This window comes from Psittacula echo, assembly GCF_963264785.1.
Source record: "Psittacula echo genome assembly, chromosome: 5".
Classification (NCBI taxonomy): Eukaryota; Metazoa; Chordata; class Aves; order Psittaciformes; family Psittacidae; genus Psittacula; species Psittacula echo.
This window is the reverse complement of record NC_137739.1, coordinates 88,740,120-88,748,994: the sequence shown is the minus strand read 5'-3', so window position 1 is coordinate 88,748,994 and position 8,875 is coordinate 88,740,120. Positions and strand designations below refer to the sequence as shown.

The 8,875-nt window shown below is 51.9% G+C and overlaps 1 protein-coding gene across 1 annotated transcript; it reads right to left on the bottom strand.

Moving 5' to 3' along the window:
- Positions 1-685: 685 nt before the first annotated feature.
- On the bottom strand, positions 686-1,612 carry LOC308220839 (olfactory receptor 5G3-like; the record flags this gene model as incomplete). Its single annotated transcript, XM_080617354.1, has 1 exon — positions 686-1,612. One exon carries the CDS (start codon positions 1,610-1,612, stop codon positions 686-688), a length of 927 nt encoding a protein of 308 aa, XP_080473480.1.
- Between the last annotated feature and the right edge of the window lie 7,263 nt (positions 1,613-8,875).

Below are 8,875 nucleotides of genomic sequence, written 5' to 3'. Positions count from 1 at the left end.
TTTGTCCTTTAGTAAAGGCCCTGAATGAATTTAACAACACTGTCTAGAAATTCAGTGGAACGATGGAATTCACTCTGTGTTTGTTCTCATTTGCCAAGCAAAAGGAAGAGCAAACAGACAAAGCTCTTCAAGCTCCCCATATCCAACCATTGCCCAGCACTGCCAAGGCCACCCCTAACCCATGGCACTGAGGCCTCATCTCCACGGGGTGTGAACACTTGCAGGGCCGGTGCCTGCAGCCCTGCCCTGGGCAGCCTGTTCCAATGCCTGAGCACCCTCTGGGGCAGGAATTGTTCCTCAGCTCCATCTAAACCTGCCCTGGTGCAGCTTGAGGCCGGTTCCTCCTGTCCCATCCCTTGTTCCTTGGGAGCAGAGCCCAGCCCCTCCTGGCTCCATCCTCCTGTCAGGCAGGTGCAGAGAGCGATAAGGTCCCCCCTCATCCTCAGATGAAGGGAAGTGCATGCTTGTAGTTGTCTCCCTGTATCTTGATTAGGTGAAATTAACTACTAAATATACTTATCAACGTTTGGAGAGTGAAATTGTTTGTATTCTCAATCACATCTACTGGTGCATTGTGTAAGTCCAGATGCAGAAGACCCCCAACATATTCTCCATATTTAATGAAAACGTGAGCATCTCCACCACATCTCCATTCTACCCGAGCCTAAACTTGAAACATTCAATATCACTTTATTTTTATGAGTCTCCTCAAAGCCTCCTTCACCTCCTTATTCCTCAGGCTGTAGATCACGGGGTTCAGCATGGGAGTCACCACGGTGTAGAGCACCACAGCCCATTTATCTGCTCCTCTTGAGCTGTCTGAGATGGGGTTTAAGTATGTAGATAATGATGCCCCATAGGAGATGCTGACAGTGGTGAGGTGGGAGGTGCAGGTGGAGAAGGCTTTGCGCTTGCCCTCAGCTGAATTGATGCTCAGGATGGTGGCGATGATGGCCACGTAGGAGAGCAGGATAACCAGGATGCTGGACACACCAAAGAGAGATGCTGCAGTGGTCAGGATGGTGTGGCTGAGGGTGGTGTCGGAGGTGGAGAGCGAGATGAGAGGGGAAATGTCACAGAAGAAGAGGTCGATGGTGCTGGAGCTGCAGAAGGACAGGGTGGACATGCTGATGGTCTGTCCCACACCATTGGTCAGCCCCACGAGGTACGAGCCAGTCACCAGCTGGAAACAGCACTTTGGGGACATGACAAGGGGGTACAGCAGGGGATGGCAAATGGCCACGTAACGGTCATAGGCCATCGAAGCCAGCAGGAAGCTTTCACTTATCCCAAAAAGATCGAAGAGGAAGACCTGAGCCACACACCCAGCATAAGCAATGCTCTTCTTCTCTGACATGAAGTCAACCAACATCTTGGGGGTGATGATGGTGGAAGAACAGAGGTCTACAAAGGCCAGGTTGCCCAGGAAATAATACATGGGGGAGTGGAGGTTGGGGCTGGCCCTGATTAAGATGATGATGCCCAGGTTGCCCAGGATGCTGACAAGGTAGGTGAGCAGGAAGAGCAGGAACAAGTAGACCTGAGTCACCGGGTCCTCTGTGAACCCTGCCAGGCTGAACTCGGTCACTTGGGTGCAATTGCTTTGTGCCATGGGCTGGATGGTGCTTTCTGTGTCAGCTCCTCACTGGAGGCTTCTTCTGGAAGAGGCAGGGATGTCCCAGGTGGAAAAGCTTCTGTGTGGTGGGAGCTGCTCAGAGACAGCCCTACAGGATGTAAAGGGAGAGTTCAGGCACAGATCAGTCAGGACCAGGATGGGGAAAGTGCTGTGCCAGCACAGGTAGAAGAAAGGGGTGCTCAAGCTGTTGAACACCATTGCACAACGTGGTGCATGCTGCTCTGGCTCACTGCTGGATGTAGAGCAATGACCCCTGTGGAAAGCAATGGGAAGGTTCCACACCCGAGTAGCTTTACCTTAGTGCTGCACTTCATTGCCTGCATTAGTGCTGAGCCTGGGGCTTGGAGTCCATGCGGCTCAACCTGGAACACAGAGGAATGTGGTGCTTTCACAGTACAGAATTAATCCTTCATCCTCTTGTGGGTATTTGCCAACCACCCGCTCCTTCCCTCTCTCCTTGGGTTTCTTCCTAACTGAAACAAATCCCTGACCTATGGGAAGTGCAGGTTGGACAGGGCAACCTGCTCTAGTGGAAGGTGTCCCTGCCTGTGACAGGGGATTGGAACTGAATGAGCTTTAAGGTCCCTTCCAACAGAAGGCATACTATGACCCTATGCAACCTTACACAGTGGTTAATATCAGTTTCCCCTCCCTCCTGACACACTCTTTCAGATCTAAAACCTTTTCATGGTTCTTTAACCTGTTCCTTGAGTCTCCAATACAAACTGGTGAACCCCTGAGCTCAGCAATCTTTTCCTGAACATGTTTTGTGGGAAGAAAACCATCTTCTTAACCTGCCTCATCTCAGCAATGGGGAGCACCCTGAATGTCCTGTACAGGAAAGCTTCTGGTGCCCATCCAGGAAAGCTTTGTGATCAGAGCAGAGGAAGCCTCCTGAGGGTGTTCTCCACCAGGCTGATCTCCAAACCTGCCTTCTCAGCGCCAGCATGGGGAGGACACAGCACAAGCAGCTCCCTGGGAAGTCCGGAGCATCATCAAGAACTGGAGCCCAGGACCCTGTATTAGGGCAGGAGATGAAGACAGGAGCTGCTGCTTGTTGGCAAGAGAGAAGCACAGGAGAAAGATGGGCTGAAAGATGCTGCCCCTCACTTACATCTCAGCTCTGTCTCTGCTGCCCTCCTGATGCCCTCGGCGATGGATGTGAAGATGAACGTGCCTGGATCTGTGCAGGGAACCTGGGAATGAACCAGCATCAGCAAAGCCCCTTCCTATTTCATGGGATGTGGGGAGTGGGGACTGCGAAAATCTTTGGGCCTCAGGAGGTGACAAAGCCCAAAGGAATTCATTATCCCTTCTCTGTGCTGCTTGGTTTGGAGAAGTGTACCCAGAGGAGATGATCTCAACTTTGTGCGAGCAACAGGGCTTTGGGCTCCCCTAGAGCAAACCACAGAACAACCCCACCTTTCACATCCACTGCTGGAGCTTTTCCGAGGCAGTTACAGGTCTGCAAGGGCCTTGGTCGACATTATCATGGCAGGGAGCAGAGGGGAACCTTGCCGATGGGAGCTGGTACCAGAGTCCATCAGGAATCCTAGCACCACAGGCAATGAACCAGCTTTCCCCCTGTCTTCAATTCCTTGTACTCAAACCATAGCTCACAAGTTTGGCAGCAGAAGATCGTGGTGACCTTGCTAACGGTGAGGTAAATGCTGGCCACTACTTCTTGTCCATGCAAACATCAATGGTCACATCACCCAAAACCAAGTTTAGTCAGGCGTGACTTGGCCTTGGTACCTCCATGCTGACTCCTCATGGTCACCCTCCTGTCCTTCCTCTGCCTGGGAAGGCTTTCCTGGGGAATTTGTTTCTTAAACTCTCTGGGTACCGAGGCAGTCCCAGTCCTTGTGCTCTCCTTGATGATGACGTTCACCTTCTTCTACCCATTCTGCTGGAAGCACAAGAGAGAAAGGAGAGCCTGAGGGAGCAGTGCCCGAAAGTGGAAGGAAGGAGATGGGAAGGAACAGTGAGGAGTGTGGTAAAGGACTGAAATTGGCAGCAACAGGAGAAAAGGGCCCTTCTGAAGGGATGCTTTAGGATTGCCCTGTCACTGGTGGCTCTGAGTGATGTTCCCAAGCCCATCACAGAATCCCAGCCTGGTTTGTGTTGGAATGGAGCTTAAAGCTCCTCCAGCTCCAACCCCTGCCACAGGCAGGGACACCTTCCACTGGAGCAGCTTGCTCCAAGCCCCTGTGTCCAACCTGGCCTTGAACACTGCCAGGGATGGGGCAGCCACAGCTTCTCTGGGCACCCTGGGCCAGCGCCTCAGCACCCTCACAGGGAAGAGCTTCTGCCTAAGAGCTCAGCTCAGTCTCCCCTCTGGCAGGTTAAAGCCTTTAGGGGGAACCTCCTTCTACAGCCAAACATGAAAGGAAAGTGCATGTCACACAGATTCCCACCAGAGATCAGCCAGATCCCCTGGCAGTGCACACTGGGAGCAACCCCCCACAATCTGGGCATCATTTGGGGTTCCAACCCCTTCCAGAGCCACATCCTATCCTTTCCTTCTCTGTCCAGCAGCAAAACCATTCACAGGAGCTGCAGGACACGGTGCGATGCTGTGGATGAGCCCCCTCCATCCTCCTCCTTCTGTCAGCTCTGCCTCTCGCACCTCCTCATCTCCCTGCTCAATACCAGCCCTGCAGCCACAGCCGAGCTGACAGCAGAAGATGGATGGGACCGAGCCTGTGCCACAGGGCATGGGATATGTGTATGGATGTGTAGGGATGTGATGGACATAGGGGGATGTGCCCGCATATGATCCCTCCTTGCTTTGCATCAGTCCTGGTCCCAAATCCTTGCACTGCTCACACAGCCCCCGTTGCCACCCTGCAGCCCATGGGGGGCAGAGGATTTAAGCACTGATCGCAAAGAAGTGAAGGCTGAGTCTCAGTTTGGAGCCAGCTCCATGCAGAGCAAGGAGGGATTTCAGCCCTTGTCCAGTGCCTCCATCACCAGGGTACCACCAGGGGCAGAAGCCATCAGCATCCCTATGAGAATGTCCCACGTTTCCTACAGAGCCGCAGCATCCTTCATCCTGCCCCATGGTGTGCAGTGAGGGGGTGGGGTTTGCAGTTTGAAGCAGTCTGTGGGGCAGCCCCTTTGCTCTTTGCCCACTCCAACCTTTATCCCTGTGTCAGTGACCTCACTGCACACATCCCTTGTCCCGGCAGCGACAGCTTCTCCCCATCCATCTCCTGCTGTCAGGCTGGGATTGAGCATGGAGATGGGAGGTGTGGGACAAGATGGGAGGTTCTGGGTGCCAGCACAGAGACAGGACCAGCATTTGGGATGGGTGCAAGGGGAGAGGGGTCCCTCTTTCCTACTCCAGAGCTTTGCAGGAGTTGCCACAACACTGTGGATGCTTCACCATCTCCTTGTGCTTTTCAATTTCAGGTGTTGATGGCTGAGCTGATGGTACCCAGAGGGGCTTTGACCAGGGGAGGGAGTCCGAGCAATCCCTATGTCCCTTCAATGAGATGTATGACATCACACCTTCCTTCCTTGTAAGGAAACCAAGAGGAGAAGGAACCTCAAACTTCATTTCAATTCACAGTCACCAACCTGGAGGAAGAAATTGTCCTCAATTAACCCAGGCTTCTTTTCCTCACAGGAAACACCAATCAGCTTTATTCAGTCATAACTTTTGTCACTGATAAAGATGTCTTTTTCTTGCAAGATAGAAGGAAGTGCAGCAGGAGGGCCAGGAGACTTCCGTGGATGGATAAGGAGCTGCTCAGGAAAATTCAAAGGAAAAAAGAGGCTTATAGAAGGTGGAAGCAGGGACAGGCGGCCTGGGAAGAATACAGGGATGTTGTCCGGAAAGCTAAGGACCAGGTGAGGAAAGCTAAGGCCCAGTTAGAATTGAACTTGGCTAGGGATGCTAAAGATAACAGGAAGGGATTCTATAGGTACGTAGCGAATAAAAGACAGACTAGGGACAAAGTAGGCCCCCTCCGGAAGCTATCGGGAGAACTGGTTACCCGGGATTTGGAGAAAGCTGAGGTTCTTAATGACTTCTTTGCCTCAGTCTTCACTGGCAAAGGCTCTGACTGCACCACCCAAGTCTTGGAAGGCGAACGCAGGGACTGTAAGAATGGAGACCCCAGGCCCACTGTAGGAGAGGATCTGGTTCGAGACCATCTTAAAAACCTAAAGGTACACAAGTCCATGGGACCTGACGCAATCCTTCCGCAGGTCCTGAAGGAGCTGGGGAATGAAGCTGCTAAGCCACTGGCCATCATATTTGAAAAATCATGGCAGTCAGGTGAAGTTCCCGATGACTGGAAAAAGGGAAATATAAGCCCCATTTTTAAAATCGGAAATGGATGACCCGAGGAATTACAGACCAGTCAGTCTCACCTCTGTGCCTGGCAAAATCTTGGAGCAGATTCTCCTGGAAGGCAGGCTAAGGCACGTGAAAAACAAGGAGGTGCTTGGTGACAGCCAGCATGGGGAAATCCTGCCTGACCAATTTGGTGGCCTTCTATGATGGGGCTACAAAACTGATGGACAGGGGCAGAGCAGTTGACATCATCTACCTGGACTTGTGCAAAGCGTTTGACAATGTCCCACACGACATCCTTGTCTCTACATTGGAGAGACATCAATTTGTTGGGTGGACCACTCGGTGGATAAAGAACTGGCTGGATGGCCACATGCAAACAGTTGTGGTCAATGGCTCGATGTCCGGCTGGAGACCGGTAATGAGTGGTGTCCCTCAGGGATGGGTGTTGGGACCGGTCTTGTTCAACATCTTTGTCGGTGACATGGACAGTGGGATTGAGTGTGCCCTCAGCAAGTTTGCCGATGACACCAAGCTGTGTGGTTCAGTTGATACGCCGGAGGGAAGGGATGCCATCCAGAGGGACCTTGACACGCTTGTGAGGTGGGCTGATGCCAACCTGATGAAGTTTAACCATGCCAAGTGCAAGGTCCTACACCTGGGTTGGAGCAATCCCAGGCACAGCTACAGGTTGGGCAAAGAAGAGATTCAGAGCAGCCCTGCAGAGAAGGACTTGGGGGTGTTGGTCGATGAGAAAATGAACATGAGCCGGCTGCAGTGTGCGCTCGCAGCCCAGAAAGCAGCCGTATCCTGGGCTGCATCAAGAGGAGCGTGACCAGCAGGTTGAAGGAGGTGATCCTGCCCCTCTGCTCTGCTCTCGTGAGACCCCACTTGGAGCATTGTGTGCAGTTCTGGTGTCCTGAACATCAAAAGGACATGGAACTGTTGGAACAAGTCCAGAGGAGGCCACGAGGATGATCAGGGGACTGGAGCACCTCCTGTATGGAGACAGGCTGAGAAAGTTGGGGCTGTTCAGCCTGGAGAAGAGAAGACTGCGTGGAGACCTCAGAGCAGCTTCCAGTATCTGAAGGGGGCCTACAAGGATGCTGGGGAGGGACTCTTCATCAGGGACTGCAGTGACAGGACAAGGGGTAACGGGTTCAAACTGAAACAGGGGAAGTTTAGATTGGATCTAAGGAAGAAATTCTTTACTGTGAGGGTGGTGAGGCACTGGAATGGGTTGCCCAGGGAGGTTGTGAATGCTGCATCCCTGGCAGTGTTCAAGGCCAGGTTGGATGAGGCCTTGGGTGGCATGGTTTAGTGTGGGGTGTCCCTGCCCATGGCAGGGGTGTTGGAACTGGATGATCTTAAAGTCCTTTCCAACCCAAACTATTCTATGATTCTATGATCTCCATGGCAGCCTAACCACAAGAGAGCACAGGAGCTATGGTGTTGCTCAGCAGCCTTTAGACCTCCTATGTGGCACCCTTCCTGGCCCCTATTTCAGTGTTTGACTGCTCTTACAGTGCAGTTTTCTCCCTCCCTCTGTTTCTAACTGGAATTTCTCATGCTGCAAATTCACAATAGGAAATCTCAGATTTACCCTCATCTGCAAGATAAAGCACATGGAGAACTTGCTGGTGGCATCAAGTCAAAAAGAATGAGACACCATTAATTCTTGAATGAATCCTTTCTCTGTCCCTGAAATCATAGAATCATGGAGTGGTTTGGGCTGGAAAGGACCTCAAAGCTCATCCATTTCCAACCCCTGCCACGGGCAGGGACCCCTTCCACTGGAGCAGCTTGCTCCAAGCCCCTGTGTCCAACCTGGCCTTGAACACTGCCAGGGATGGGGCAGCCACAGCTTCTCTGGGCACCCTGGGCCAGGGCCTCAGCACCCTCACAGGGAAGAGCTTCTGCCTAAGAGCTCATCTCAGTCTCCCCTGTTCGGGCAGGTTCAAGCCATTCCCCTTGGCCTGTCCCTACAGGCCTTGGTCCAAAGCCCCTCCACTTTTCTTGTAGCCCCACTTAAGGTATTGAAAGGCCACAATAAGGTCTCTCTGGTGCCTTCCACAACAATATTCGATGGCTTTATGTCCAGCTGGTCTCTCCTTCACCGTCACCAAGTGTTTAAACAGGAACATGAGCTCCTGGTGTCTTCAAAACACAAGCCTGTGGCTACAACCCTATTGCTCTGCTCATTGTGGCTTCACATTGGAGCTGCTCTCAAAACCGAAAGCTTTTTGCTCGTTGTTGTGTGTGTTTAAGGAAACCAGTGGTTTGCTGTGTCTAAGGGCTGCCACTGCCTTCAATGGGGTTATCATCTGATCATGAGAGCAGAGGAAACAGCACATGAGGTTCTAGGAAGCAGAAGCAGCAGCCAGCATTGCAATGCACCTTCCTGGTGGGTCATGATGAGCAGGCAATGATGTGGCTGGCTTCTGGCATTGCTGCTGATGAGCTCCTGAGGGCTTTAGCTCTTTACTTTCAGGTGGAGCTGCTTTCATTGTAGTTAAATCTGGTTTAAAGGCAGCTGAGCAAATGCTATATAGGAACTACCTTCCCTTCTTTGGGTACTTAGTGACTGGGTTTAGGAATCACCTCAAACATCTTTAGGCAAGGACTTATCTCCTTACATTTGAATGCACCATGTCACCTCTATGTGTTTACTGGGTCCATCAGTTCCCTTTATTGTTGAGGGAATTTTGGTGGGGTTCCTGCATCTCACTGCAAGGCAGACACCTCCATTGCTCCAGCTGAAGAGATCTGAATGAACCCTGCTGATTGCATTGGCCTGAGTCTCCTTAGCTGTAATGAGACCTTGGCTCATTAATAGGTGAGGAGAGATATTCAGGATTGTTTTTTAATGTGAGCTGTATCTGAAAGAGGGTGAAAAAGGTCCTGTTAGAGGGTTTCTGGTATGTTTCCTTTAGCTG